At 36.7% G+C, this 14,382-nt stretch overlaps 1 protein-coding gene across 1 annotated transcript; it reads right to left on the bottom strand.

Moving 5' to 3' along the window:
- Window positions 1–2,937: 2,937 nt before the first annotated feature.
- Window positions 2,938–13,397, bottom strand: LOC139742058 (aquaporin AQPAe.a-like). The gene is made up of 3 exons (XM_071652618.1): window positions 12,698–13,397; window positions 3,442–3,522; window positions 2,938–3,077 (listed from the first exon to the last, which is right to left on the bottom strand). The coding sequence occupies exons 1-3, from the start codon at window positions 13,307–13,309 to the stop codon at window positions 2,940–2,942; spliced, it is 831 nt and encodes a 276-aa protein (XP_071508719.1). The 5' UTR covers window positions 13,310–13,397; the 3' UTR covers window positions 2,938–2,939.
- Between the last annotated feature and the right edge of the window lie 985 nt (window positions 13,398–14,382).

The raw sequence follows: 14,382 nt of genomic DNA, 5'->3' as shown, positions 1-14,382 counted from the left end.
ATTGACCTCATTTCTTCAGCATACCCTGTTATTGCATACACTGTTTTCTCTGATGTATATTCTCTGACATGTCTTTTATCCCGACGTTGCTAAATACCTGTTTTAAATTCAAAGGGGTGCACGTCACAAGCTCGACATCCACGAGTTATGCTGTCTACGAGTCACTCACGAGTTATACAGCCAAGGCCCACGAGTCATGCTGTCTACGAGTCACTCACGAGTTATACAGCCAAGGCCCACGAGTCATGCTGTCTACGAGTCACTCACGAGTTATACAGCCAAGGCACACTAGCTATACGGTCCACGAGGTATACACTATAAAGGAAAATAATTCCCACGAGTTCAACACTTCGCAAAAAAGCCGACGAACTGGACATATACATCACGGTAATTAATGTACGTCATCGATATTGTATAGTGTCGCACTGCAAACCCTTCGTGGGCCACATTTGCCTTGTGTTGAGCTCAAGGGCCTTATTTGCCTAGTGTTTAGCTCGTGGGTTTGTTTTACCTAGTGTCTAGGTCATGGACCTGTCATACTTTACGTCTAGCTCGTAGGCTGTACCACTCGTGCTTGTCTAGCTGGGGGCAACAGTAATATGGTGGGTAAAACATCCGGTCTAAAAATGCAGACATTGTGCTCATATCACAATCAAATTTTAAACTCTCTCGACTTCATCATAATAAAGCGCTATCTTATGATGGTACATAAGTTCTATAGGTAATGTTTGTACATTATATTGCAAACACATGACTTGCAATGTTATCTACATGAAATCTTCGTCGAAATTTGCTACAAAATATATTTATGTTGCCGCATTTCTGTCAAGGTATACCTTTATATTGCGAAGGTGAATCGTATGTTTGCACATCCTGGGAGCAACAATTAAAACATGTAACCACAAATAGATTATAGATTATTTTGGACACTTATCTCAGCGAAGGTCGACGTGTGCAAATAAGTTTGTTGTGTGTGCGTATGTGTGTGTGTGTGTATGTGTGTTGTTCGTTTGCTCTCCATTGCGTTCACAGAATTTGACCTTATAATCCTCTGGGAACTAGTGCCATGGTCAATTTTAGCGATCATTTTACGATGCGATAATATCAAACCTGTCAAGGAAGCAGCCTATAACGAGATGGTTCATACAAAGTCAGTTAACACAAGTTCAATTAATTAACTATGACATGACATGAATGTTATACATGAAATATTGCTATCAAGAAATCAATGTTTGCATATCTCAAATTTGTAATTCAAGGCGACTGGTCCGGCCTTGCCGAAGAGAAAATGAAACGCTGCCAATCAATGTTTTAAGCATGGCGAAGCGTAGCGTATGTCGTTGTCATCTTCTGGTCAAAGTTTGCATAAAGTGAAAGTTCTTGCGGAGTATATGACTACTATACCCGTTTGAGCAGCAATATGGATATGTTGACAAGCGAGTATGTACTGCACACATCATTAATCGTGATAATAAAAGACTAGTTTACACACAAAGGTTTGACTCGAAGATGTACTTTGTCCAAAATGAGTAACTACACTGATGTACATGTATTGATTGCATAATGACAGACAAGCTTATTTATCGTTTGCTTCAACCACATGAGCACATTATGACTGAATATATAAATCGTGTGAAGAGAAATTAACAATAAAGCAAATTGATACGTTGATTAATTGATTATTCTATTCATTATCATGATTGATTCAGCAGCAATGATTGAAATTTGTATGTAGTATAGTTACAGCAGGAAAAGATGAGACTGAGGTTCGCATTGTGCTTTGCGTTAACTGTCAGATGACAAAATGGAGATTTGAGAAAAACTGTTTTCCCATACATCGTATAATAGTATACGCCCGAATGAAGGCATAGAAAACCTGATACTGTTAGATCAACAGGATTGAAGTTTTCGTCTTTTCAAAACAACATGGAATGATTTCGTGAGTGAAATCTGCAAATGTGTATGGGTAGGAATAATTATGATATTGCTTGCAATGATATCATTCCACACTACACACACTTTGACTTTTGAGTGCTCTCATGACTCTAGTTTTCAAAGCAGTGTTAAAAGAAAAGGTGAAATCAAAAAACTGTGAGTATAAAATATGAATGGCGACTTGGAAGTTAATGAACATTGTAATCTAAAAACACTCACAGCTCTCGCCGAGTACGGGGAGGAATTCAGGTCAAAGGTTACAGTATCCAGTCGACGGTAGTCTTTCTTGATATACTGTCCATGCGATGCATACATTACCTGTTTTAACACAGACACTGATCAGTTGAAAATGACTTTCATGCAATTATTTTTGAAAAAGGACATTCAAGGTAGCTATACTTTTAAAATGACTTCATAAATGATAACAAGTAAAGCAGATATATCTTATTAACATGTCATGAATTCCCCATCTGAAGTTTAATAACTTACCTCACAGATTTTATGCTTATTGTTTGACTTCAGCGACAGTGGTCATAGCATGAACATTTTGCATAGATGATAAATATTTATGATATAGATTGTGCTCAAACTTCCATTAGGATGCAGAAATTAAAGTCAGAAAGTGACTTGAAATTGGCTAGCATGAGATTCCTTTACTTGGTATTACATTATTTTAGATGTTTATTATTCTGTGAATAAATCCAGTGAGTGTCATACCAGCTAAGATCCAAAGTGAATAAATATGAGACACTCGTATTATGATGCATTCAAATCAACCTAAAGCCTTCGGCAAAAGTGCAATACATCAACAAGACCAAAGTGTTTTGGATTTAATTTTGCCCCACTGTACATGAATTACTATGGAACTCTCTTTTTTTTATACAACGACTTCAGATGGATGGAATGATGATCGGAATGGAATCGTTTTCTTTATCCAGATCACAGGCGGATACACATCAAATCCCGACTAAACACTCGTCACCTCGTCAATTACTTCGCTGTGTCTACCATTTGGGTGCGCTCTCCCCATCAGTTGTGCGTCGGCACGAAGTTTCTCGGAGAATCAGCGCCTTTTCGGCGAACAGACTCTGGTAGACCAGTGTTGCAAGGATACCTGCTCCAATAGGCGCCGCCCAGTAAACCTGATTCATAAGGAAGAATCAAATGCGATCACTGTCGACAAGTATTCTAAGAATCTTGAGCGGATGTGGGTGAGGGTGCTGATAATATCACGGGTTTACTGATAATATCGCGTTAACTCGTTATGGTAAATTCATATTGTATACTCGCATATTATTGTGTTGCTTTCACTCTCTACATGTATAACACATTTAGATGTGATAACAAGAGTACTATACATGTAGTTGCAGATTTACTTACCTTCAATGTCATTATCATCACCAAAACGTTCATGGCTAATTAACAGTAACAAAGGGTCAGTTTTCAAATTACCTCTGAAGTCTGAAAAGGGAAGATTGAAAGATAAAAGTATACAGCTAGATTTACCCATTGGTCAGTCCACACCCAGTTTACCAAAGCGGGGCCGAAAGAGCGGGCGGGGTTCATACTCGCCCCAGTGTATGGAATCTGGGGAAGAGGAAAGAATTAATCAAACGTGTATTAAACATCTCAATAGCAGTTCTTCCACACACCCCAGTCACGTAAACTGCATAAATTTGGTTCGAATGTTACACATTTCTCTTTATGATTTCTCACTGACTAAGATTTTAGTTTCATATCCCTCTCAATTCAAATATCACTCGGAATCATTCCATGAATAAAGCTATCTCTACATGAATTCTTATTTGGTCAAGGTATAATGCTCGTCCATGATGTATTCACGCTTCTCCTCCGTAAGAAAGCACTCTATTCGAGGTTTTAGGATTGACTTTCTCAAAAGGGATTTTTGAAGCGAATGACTGTCAATGCTTTTGTGACTATGTCGTTTTATTTGGAATGCAGTGAGAGATGACCGACTTGCCGCCATCTTGTTACAATCATGATGTAACATAGCCTGGACCCGTTTTCTCTACTGAAATAAGCTAGGGCCTACTAGTACAACGTTTCAGTTTCAGTAAGTTTTAAATCTCCACTTGTACATAACAGAAAATAAGTATAACAATATCAAACATATTATTCACAAGTCATGAAAATATAAACAAGATTTCACATTGCAAGTATATAATCATGTGAAATAATACATGAGTTTCATTACAGATCTTTAAGTGTACAGATCTTTAAGTGTACAGGTGGGGGAGACCGATATCAATAAGACCGATATCAATAATAAATCGCTTGACTTGGACAACGGCCTCTGAACATATATGTCTTGATCTACAATTTCTGTTTAACTAAAGGAATAAAACACATGATTTCAGTTGTGTAGAACAAATAATGTAAATCTTTAAAGTATTTTAAATGGCATTTGACCAAAAAGGACAACACAAGGTGGAATGTATGAAGACGGAAAAAACCGAGAATAAGGGACCCGAATAGGAAGACTTAGAGAGAAGAGAGGAAAAGCGATGAGATACAGTGTTCAGGAGTTGAGAGCTAACAAAAGCGTAATTTCTAATTCGAGTGGTGTACATTCCGAGAAGAGCGTTTTTATATGATGATTTAAAACGTTGTAAAGATAAACTGCGTTTAAGGTCACCATTCTTTTCATTCAATGAGTTCCATACATCTGGACCATGATGTCTTGAGCTATAATGAGTGTAGGATTTTCCAAATTATAATCTGTTGCATGACGGGTAGGAAATGAATGAACACTATAATTTGAAATATACATATCTTTAAAAAATTCTGGGAGCTGATTATTGGTATATTTATACATAAATATTGCTGTTTGCCATGTATGCATATCAGAAATTCTAAGTCCTTAAATCATAAAACAAAGTTTCAGTGTGTGCTAAGTAGTGTGAACCGGTAATAAGTCTTACAGAACGTTTCTGTAATAACAATATAACAATATCGATTTTTTTTTTTTTTGTGTGTGTGTGTGTGTGTTAACAGCGTAATTTCCCCACACAATATTGCAGGAAGTGATATGGGGTAATATGAGTGCATTATGACGAATTTTCAGGGTATGTTTGGTAAGATATTCTCTTACTTTCAAGAGGATCACGATTTATATGAATCGATAGTTACCTCAAAAAAAAAATTACACAAAACTTTTGATCCAATTGCTTACCATCAATATGTAACATGATATCATCAATTGGTGTATGGCTATTTCTAAAGAAAACGTAATTCGTTTTTTTCAATACACTGCATTCAGTGATAATTTGTTGCACTTAAACCACGTTGAAACCTTTAATGATTCTGAATTGACAACTGTAGTCTGTGTATGTAGATTTTTATGAGAAAAGAAGATGCTTGTGTCATCTGCGAGCAAAACAAAGTTAAACAACGAAAATGAATGCACTAAATCATTTATATAATTATATCAAAAACAACAAAGGTCCTAAAATCGATCCTTGTGGGACACCACAGAGGACGTTTTGTTTATTGGATTCAGTCGATTTTCAAGATAAAACACATGCTTTCTGTTGTGTAAATAATCTTTAAACCAGTTAGAGCTTGGCCGTGGATACCGTAATTTCTGCATTTTGTACAATAAGTTATCATTTATTTATTTATTTATTTATTTATTTATTTATTTATTTATTTATCTATCTATCTATCTATTTATTTATCTATTCATGTTTTCTTTAAAAGCAGGGTTGTCTCGTTCAGAGCCCCAATGGCCTGCTTTGCAAGGGAGCCCTGCATCACATACAAAGGTTACAAAATCAAATACGAATTACAAATAAAATCGGGTAACATATATACAAATAGAAAAAGCAAATACAAACATAATACGACATAATACAAGTGGTGGTCATATGAAATGATAACTAAAACAAAAGATAGACTGGTGAAGCCAGAGGCGTTTCTTGAAAACTGGTAATGAAGGGGATGATTGAACGGAAATTGGTAGTGAGTTGAACATTTTACAAGCGGAGTATGGTATCGAATGCCTTACTCAGATTCATGTAAATCCCGATAGCATGTTCTTTTTTCATAAATGATTCAATAATTTGATATGTAATTGAATGATTGCATAATCAGTAGAATGTCTTTTTCTAAAACCAAATTGATTAGGAACTAATAATGCATTATCATTCAGAAACCCATAAAGTCTTGTATGTACAATCTTTTCTAGAACTTTTGATAGGGCAGGAAGCAAAGAAATTGGACGATAATTTTTCAGTGAGATGAGTAATCTTTCTTATAAATTGGTATAACCTTGCCTATTTTTAATGAGTTTGGGAATTGACCAGAAGAAAGCGATAAATTAAGAATATGAGATAATGAGTCGAGTCTGTGTGAGTTTATTATCTGCTTAACAAGGTTAACACTAAACCCATCATATGCCTTTAGAATGGCTAGTCTTAAGTTCCTTGACTGTTTTGATAATTTCATAACGATTTGTAGGTGCAAGAAATAGAGAATTTTCGGGAGATGGCGGTATAAGTATTGAGTAAAATGAGCATTTCCCGAATTTATGGCAGTGGCAAGACGAGGACCCATCTCAACAAAATACGTGTTAAATTCTTCTGCAATTTTGAGTGGATCGTTTACCAGCTCATCATCAACATATAAATTACATTTATCGTTATGAGTTTTTTCCCTAATGAAATATTTACTGTATTCCAAAGCACATTTATATCAATTTTATGTGATTCAAATTTCCGTGAGAAAGTCGTATCACTGAGGTAAGCTTATTTCTATAAAAACGATATTTTGAATATTGAGATTCTGATTTACTCTTCAAAGCTAATTAATAATTTATTAGGTCAAAATCCCAACAATATATAACTCTGTCACTATGAATTAAGCCCTGTACATACCACATGCAGATGGCTCGCAGAGCAAGCAAAGCACTGATAACATGGTGACATATCGAAGAAACAGGTTTTTGCAGATTTCGTGGGAAAATGGAATTCTGTAATGTAGTTTGTTATTGGGTCGTTTGTATACGTTGTCGCATTTCTACGCTCATGTATTGTCAACAATGTTTGTAGACATAGGCCTACATATGGAAAGGGACCAAAACAATCAGTCAAAAATGAAATCATCCCATAATATAAAATAATTTAGAGCAATAGTTTACATGAGTGTTGGAGCAAAACTTTTTTTTAAGCAAAGCTATCTACCTCAAAGGCAGAGGAGAAAGTGGATGCACAGATGTAGGCATATAACACATTACATCATCGTAATGTATTACAAACTGAAGCCGTTTTTAGGCCTACATGGTTGCAAATCGTAGTGTTTAAGCACAAGTTCAGTAATGTAGTTGCTGTGGTATATCTGTATGTCATGTTCTCTCCACGTTGCTGTCATTAAAGCAAATTTGCCTTGTTGATCATCGAGAGTACCTCTTAAATACTTTCCATCGACGACTTAATACATAACATTCTATTCAAAGTAATAAGATGACTTGTATGACTCCATGCAATCCCTGTCAATCGAGGCTCCGGATTTACATTGTCCGTTTTTTTCTCGATTGTTGGTTCTTTTGGGGAGCTTGGGTGACCCGACAATCAAATTTGGTGACCCGAAAGAAAAACAATCTAAGAAATTAAAACACGAAAATAATGCAATAAATTATGATAATTACGTGAAGATAACATGCTTCGAATGTCACGTTAACTCTGTGACCAAAAGTAGGATGCAAAACATTAAGAAAACTAAATGATTTAATTGTCAGATTTTACTTATTTCAAGTAACACGTTCCATTGCAATCAAACTTCTTAAACTTTTACCACTGTTTACATCACATTGCTGTTTTCTCAATACTAATCATGCTGAGATGGTATGGATCAGCACATTTAGACAATGTGAAATAAACTTTACATCTATTTCACTATTTCTCTAAAATCCCCTCCTATTCCCTTCTCTCTCTCTCTCTCTCTCTCTCTCTCTCTCTTTCTCTCTGTTTTATATATAAGACTATATAGCACTGCAAGTACACAACGTATACAGAGCAGACACTGATCAGATTGCGAATGACAAATCACAAACAAAGTCCAGGTTTAAGGTCCAATGTTTGCATTGAGCCGTAACAATTACATACAAAGTCTGATAAAGTCCCAACGTTGTACCATCACGCTTACGAAATTTCTGACATTTCTGACATTATTTTGCAGCCTGAGGTTGCTTTGAGTGACATTTCAAAAGACATTTGTAACAATTGCACATTTTTTTTTTGCACGTATTCTGACAAGCACTTTTTTTAAACCAGTACTGTTTGAAACACCCTTAAAATTTGTTTATAGAAATAACACATAAATGATAATTGACATCTCTCCATGAATTATCATAATCCGGGAATAAATTAGAAATACAAAATCGTTGTGCTCCATGTGGCACTGCCATGCTCTTTTATTTATAAGCGTATATCCCTATTTTTTTTCCTCTCTCTCTTTCTGTCTGTCTGCCTCCCCCTCTCCCTCCCTCTCTCTCTCTCTCTCTCTCTCTCTCTCTCTCTTCTTAGGAACTATTTTTTACATAGCAGGCTTATTACCCTTTTAGAAGGTTCCTCTCACTAAAACACGTATATATAGGTTCACTTCATTGCATATACACTTTAATTTTTGCTTCGTTCCCCATTGTTATTATGTCATATATTAAGCGTCATATACCTAAAAATTGTACCTGTACGATCGAATTTGCTAACTTAAAAACTGTTCATCTCTACTTGATATCGTCTTGTTTACAATTGTATTATGTGTAAATCATTTCCAGCTTTGTTCAAAAGTTCAATATGCTGTCTTGCGTTATTTTTGTACAGTGTGTAAGGCAACGTGGAAATAAATGCAAATGCAAATTGTAGCATTCTGAAGTTCATATGATATCACATTGACTACCCTATGACTTTAACTGAAGTAAGATTTACTAAATTCTTAGGAATCACAATTGACTCGAGTTTAACTTGGAACGATCACATTCATAATATCCACACGTCTGTCTCAAGAACTGTAGGAATTTTATATCGACTGAAAAACTTCATTTCTCAAAATTCCCTGACTATTCTATACAATGCATTGATCTTACCACATATCACATACTGCAATATCGCTTGGGGAAACTGTGGCTCAACTAAAATTAATCCAATTTTTACTCTCCAAAAACGTGCTGTACGTTTGATTACCAATTCCCGTTACTTATCCCCATCCAATCCCCTATTTCGTCAACTAAAAACATTGAAAATTGAGGATCTTCACACCTTTCAAACTGCTGTTTTTATGTATAAATATAAATTTCATTGTCTTCCAAAATTTTTTGATGGCTTCTTCACTCCAAATTTCACCGTTCATTCATATCCAACACGTCAGTCGTCCGATTACCATCTCGAAAACCCCAGAATCATTTTAGCTCAAAAATCATTAAAGCACAATGGACCAGATATTTGGAATTCTTTACCCCCTAATTTAAAACAACGTACGTCGTTGAACATTTTAAAAGGAGAACTAAAAAACACCCTCATAATCCAGTATACTTCTGACACATAAATATTCATACCACCTGGTCAACAAACACCCTAAACAATGAGTTCACGGCCATAACTGAAGTAACATTCACCTCATCACACTGATACACAAAATAACACTCAACGTACAAACCAAGATTCATCCCAACACAATGCACACCGCACTGCACCGCACGCCCTTCGCACAATTACTTCCCACTCAGTGAGTGGCAAGATTTTCTTTATGTATCTCTTCGTTGAGCCCATTGCACAATTACCCCCCACTCAGTGAGTGGCAAGATTTTCTTTATGTATCTCTTTACCTGGGGCCATCATCCTCGTCAAGCTTAGCTTATGATGATGGTCCCCTGCATTTCATTTTTATCATTTCCTATTGCTTCCTTTCATATATGATATTCGTTCTTGAAAAAAAAAAGAAAATGTATGTAAGATCCAAACGTTACGAATATTAGCTGTGTAAATGACTGTGTAAGTATTTTGTTGATTTGTTGATTTGTATTGATTTTGAAATGCAGAAATAAAAACTGAACTGAACTGAACTGAACTGAACTGAACTGAACTGAACTTGCATGTCAAAGTGTGTAAAACGTGTTAACATTAATATCTTGCTTTCTTGTAGGCTGTGGTGGAAACCATAGCGGTATATAAAAAAACAAAACAGAACAACAACAACAACAACAACAAAAGGGCAAACTGGCAGCCAGTAGCCTTTACAGGCGCATGTATTATGAAGATACAGTGTGAGAACTTTATTGTATTCACCGAGCACGTTAAGATCAGAATAGGGGGAAGATTGAATTGCATTCGAAAAGAATACAAAAGAAGCATAAATAACAAAGGTAACATATGGCGTGCATGTGATATCCATGAGGACACGTCGATGTATTTCCATACACGACTGTTGGTGTAGGGTGGGTAGGATTGCCTAAAGGGAAAAGGGAATCCAAAAGGAAATCAATTCTGTTTTTATACCGTGAATACGTGGAATGTATTCCTGTCACAATAGGAACTGTTAGTCAAGTTGAAGTGAGTTAACTTGGAGTTAGCCCACTTCGATGATAGTGGAGCGCCAACGGTCCCTCAATTTCAAACTTGGAGCTGTGTGAACATAACTCGCAGTTAAAGAGCAATTTCACCAAACATCGAAAATGTCCGTTATAAATCGGAAACAAAATTAACGTGTGAACGTGCATGGTTAGTGACATGATGATGTTAGATTTACGATAATGGTGTAATTTTAGGTCATACCTATTTCTGAAGAGTGGTATACACAAACAACAGAGAAGAAGTTACCTCGGAATCACTACTGCGGCATTTTGCAAGAAACTATACTGACTGATTTAGTCTGAATATACCTGTTGTCAGCTATAGTCATTTTCTTTGACTGACAAGGAATCTATACAAAGTTTTTTTTTTTAATGAAAAATAAAGGAGACTTTATACCGAGTCCTGACTATTATAATACGCCACACTTTACTTACTGGATGTGGTAATACCTGAATATAAGTTGCTTTTGTTGTTGTTGTTGCTGTTGTTGTTGTTGTTGTTGTATTTTAAAGCAATTACACATTTTCTCGCCAATTACTACTATGAAGTGTTAGACATCAATATTGTCGAGCGCAGTTGTTTTTCTTTTATAACTTTGATGGGAATATTCCAAAGTTTTAAGCAAGTTTTATTTATATGTTATTAATCATTCACTTTCTCGCGTTGCTCGTGTTGTTTTTTTTTAAGTTTGTATTTCTTAAATCTCTGTGTCTTTAACTGTAGGGCCTATATTTCTGCTATTTCTATCCTGGTCTAGTTACTCTTCTCATCACGTTTAATTTCGACATCCTCTGTATCTTTAGTGTGGATTGCTTATATTGGCATAGCAATCCCCACTCTTAGATTAAGCGGTTTTTCAGAACATTTTTTGTGGGTACCTCCCCTCCGGGGTTACAGTTCGTTATTCTGAAGGTTCGTTCGAAGAAACGTGCATGATACATTTTTTAATAATGTTTATGTATACATAACTGTGTATACGTTATCCCTACTGGACGTCCCAGTCAAGCTTTTCATAAGACGATCCACACAAAATGTTTATATAACATATATGTCATGTGATTGTACAAATTATGTGCATATTTGGGAATAATGTATGTAGGGCTTATGTGCATTTTGTGAATAAATTATATCAAATCAAATCAAGTCAAATCGTTAATCTGAAATTAAATAAGGTTCTTCATTCCGAAATTTCTGTAATCCAAAAAAATAGATAAGGGTCCGGTTCATCGGAAAATAAGAAAAGGTTCGTTATTCCGGAGGTTCGTAAATCGGAAAATAAAATAAGGCTGCTTAATCCGACAATGAAATAAGGTTCGTAATTCCGAAAATAAATTGACAAAATACTGTTTCGTAATTCAAAAAAAAAATACGGATTAAGCAATCAAAATTGAATGTAAACATTTACATAGACATTTTCGCACGATACACATATTTATTGACTAACTTGTGTATTCCAAAATTGTGCTATTAATGGAAAAAAAAGTATTTTCACCTCCTCCTCATTCCACCCTTACCTCTTCCACTTAATCATCAGGATGAGGCATGCATGACAAAGAAACAAGATCATTAGAGGCCAGTTAAAGGCAGAAAAATAAATCATGTTATGCGTGTACTGATCATCTCCTTTGAAAGGATCCTGCGTGCTCCCCTAAACACTATGAGATCAGCCCTTCCAACCCTCGTAAATACTCTGTAGAAACGGTGATTCCCCCGCCAACGTGTTGATGTCAGTACACAAAAGATGAAAAGAAGAGATAGTAACGCAATATTAGCGTCCAGCAACTAAGTAATACATTACAATCTCTTCTGATAATAAAATTAGTAAAAGCCAAAACTTTCCGGGAGTTCTGCTCTAAATTCCTTGGAGTGGGTTCCCCTTACAACCCTTAGGAGCAGTAAGACACAATACGTCATTTCTCTTCATACTCTCTCCAACCAACTCTCCGCCAACAGATGATATCCTTATAGGGTGAGGTGGTTAACGTTAAGTAAGCACGGACATGAATGTTAAATGGTGTGTGATGTCAAATTTAATGTTTCTACATCTCAATAAACCACCATAATGATCGTGATTGGTCAGAAGTTTGAACTTACTGCGTGCCTTTTCGAGCCACGCCCCCTCTCTACAGATACTTTGTGGGTAAGTTGTATATGACATGGCTAGATAATGTACTTACGCCATACATGAGTCCAGTGGCCACAGTGAAACCAATGGCTACAGCTGGTGACCCTCTCAGGTCTTTTCTGTCGCTATCTATGGTCGCAAAAATCATGAGCACGAGATGGAAGGTGATGAAAAGCTCGAGGGCGAAACCTTGCCATAGGGACACGTCTTCTGCATAGTTTATCCTCGTCATACCGATAAAGGACCGTTTGTCCACTGGGCTGATGATTCGTAAAATTGCAGCTCCTCCTGTAGCTCCTATACACTGGGCAGCAATATAGACAACGGCTTTCACGATACTAACCTGCCGAACCAATGCTAGAGAAATTGTCACTGCAGGGTTAAAATGTGCCCCACTAACGTGGCCAAAGCACTGAATAAGAGTAGCAATTGCTAAGCCATTAGAAAAAGCAATGAGAAGATTGGATGGTGTATTACCACCGGTCCATCCTACCGACGCACCGGGACCCAGGGGTATAAATAAAACTAGCGCGAGACATTCTGCTGCTGCACCCCTCCAGAAAACCGCACTCCGAAGATTGTCCCTTTCCAAGTGTGCCTTGCTACTTGGTTTGCCGGGTGCACGATACGACACGAGCAAATTAACGAAATTATTCTTTACCATTTTCGGAGAAAGCTGCTGAACGTATTTTTACTGTGGCAAATTGACTTCCGTATAAAAACCCCTTCTCGAAGCTGAATATAAATGTGAATATATTCTTTGAGCCTTCGAAAGATCTTTATCCCAGCACATGAGAGAGAAGATCTGCTGCTGTAAACCAACTGAGCAAAGCGCTGTCCCGTCGCTGAGCTAGGTACACATTGCAACGCGTGACTAGACTAGACTTTGGACGTGTGAGCTCAGGGATCATCTCAAACACTAGGGGCGCAAATAATGCCGTCACAAATCGCCGGGCGTGCTCCTAAATCTGGGTCGAGCGGCTGATTGTCGATTCACAGGCACGAATTCATTTCGGTTGCAAAGCAGCCCACGGGTATGTAATCACAAACGAAGATACAAGATCATAGACTGCAACCATCTGTGTAGCCTACTAGCCTGAGTAGCGTTTCTTCACTATACCATTGTAGACCGAGATCTCTTCCCGCAGAACGTATCATTTAAACAAGCAGCATCACAATAATCATCTTCAAATGACGAAATACATTTGATACACGTGTGCACAGATCTAATTTTTAAGAATTTGTATGAGTTATTTGACAGGACCCTACAGACATGATTTGCAAAAGGAAATTTAATCAATGTGAAAGAGATAGTCAAGTTGGGATTTCCGTTTATTATCAACACGAATTGACGTACAAGGTTTAATCATATTGTTGTGCTCTCTTACACATCTGTGAAGAACTTCTTCATTCATGAAAATTTAAATGAATAGATGAAAATGTGAACGAAACGGTTTGAATCTATCAGGTCAACATTGAGTACAATAATGTCAAAATTGATATCTTGAAGGACATATTTGAATTCAATCTTACCAAGATGTGAAATCATTTTTTCTCCCGCTTTCCCCAGAATAATTTGATGTCGTCAAGTCAGTGACGCCTTGATAGATCTGTATCTGGTTATTTCTTCCTGACTGAATCTTCAACGCTTTTAAATGCTTCCCTCTAGCCTCCCAGCCAATCAAGGATATCGTTTGAACACGACACCCCCCTCAAAAGAGAGAGAAAAAGATTAAT

The sequence above is a fragment of the Diadema antillarum genome, unplaced genomic scaffold, assembly GCF_040938485.1.
Source record: "Diadema antillarum isolate AM-2024a unplaced genomic scaffold, OU_Dant_1.0 seq00000975_RagTag, whole genome shotgun sequence".
In the NCBI taxonomy this organism is placed as follows: domain Eukaryota; kingdom Metazoa; phylum Echinodermata; class Echinoidea; order Diadematoida; family Diadematidae; genus Diadema; species Diadema antillarum.
This window is presented reverse-complemented; position numbering and strand designations above follow the sequence as displayed.

Bases quoted from the DNA above. Each gene is read 5' to 3' on its own strand.
- LOC139742058 (XM_071652618.1), bottom strand. From the start codon at position 13,309: ATGGTAAAGAATAATTTCGTTAATTTGCTCGTGTCGTATCGTGCACCC. The intron at 3,523-12,697 runs GTAAGTACATTA...CCTCTTCCCCAG, and splicing joins CCACTGGACTCATGTATGGC to ATTCCATACACTGGGGCGAG. The intron at 3,078-3,441 runs GTAAATCTAGCT...CTTATGAATCAG, and splicing joins GGGTGTGGACTGACCAATGG to GTTTACTGGGCGGCGCCTAT.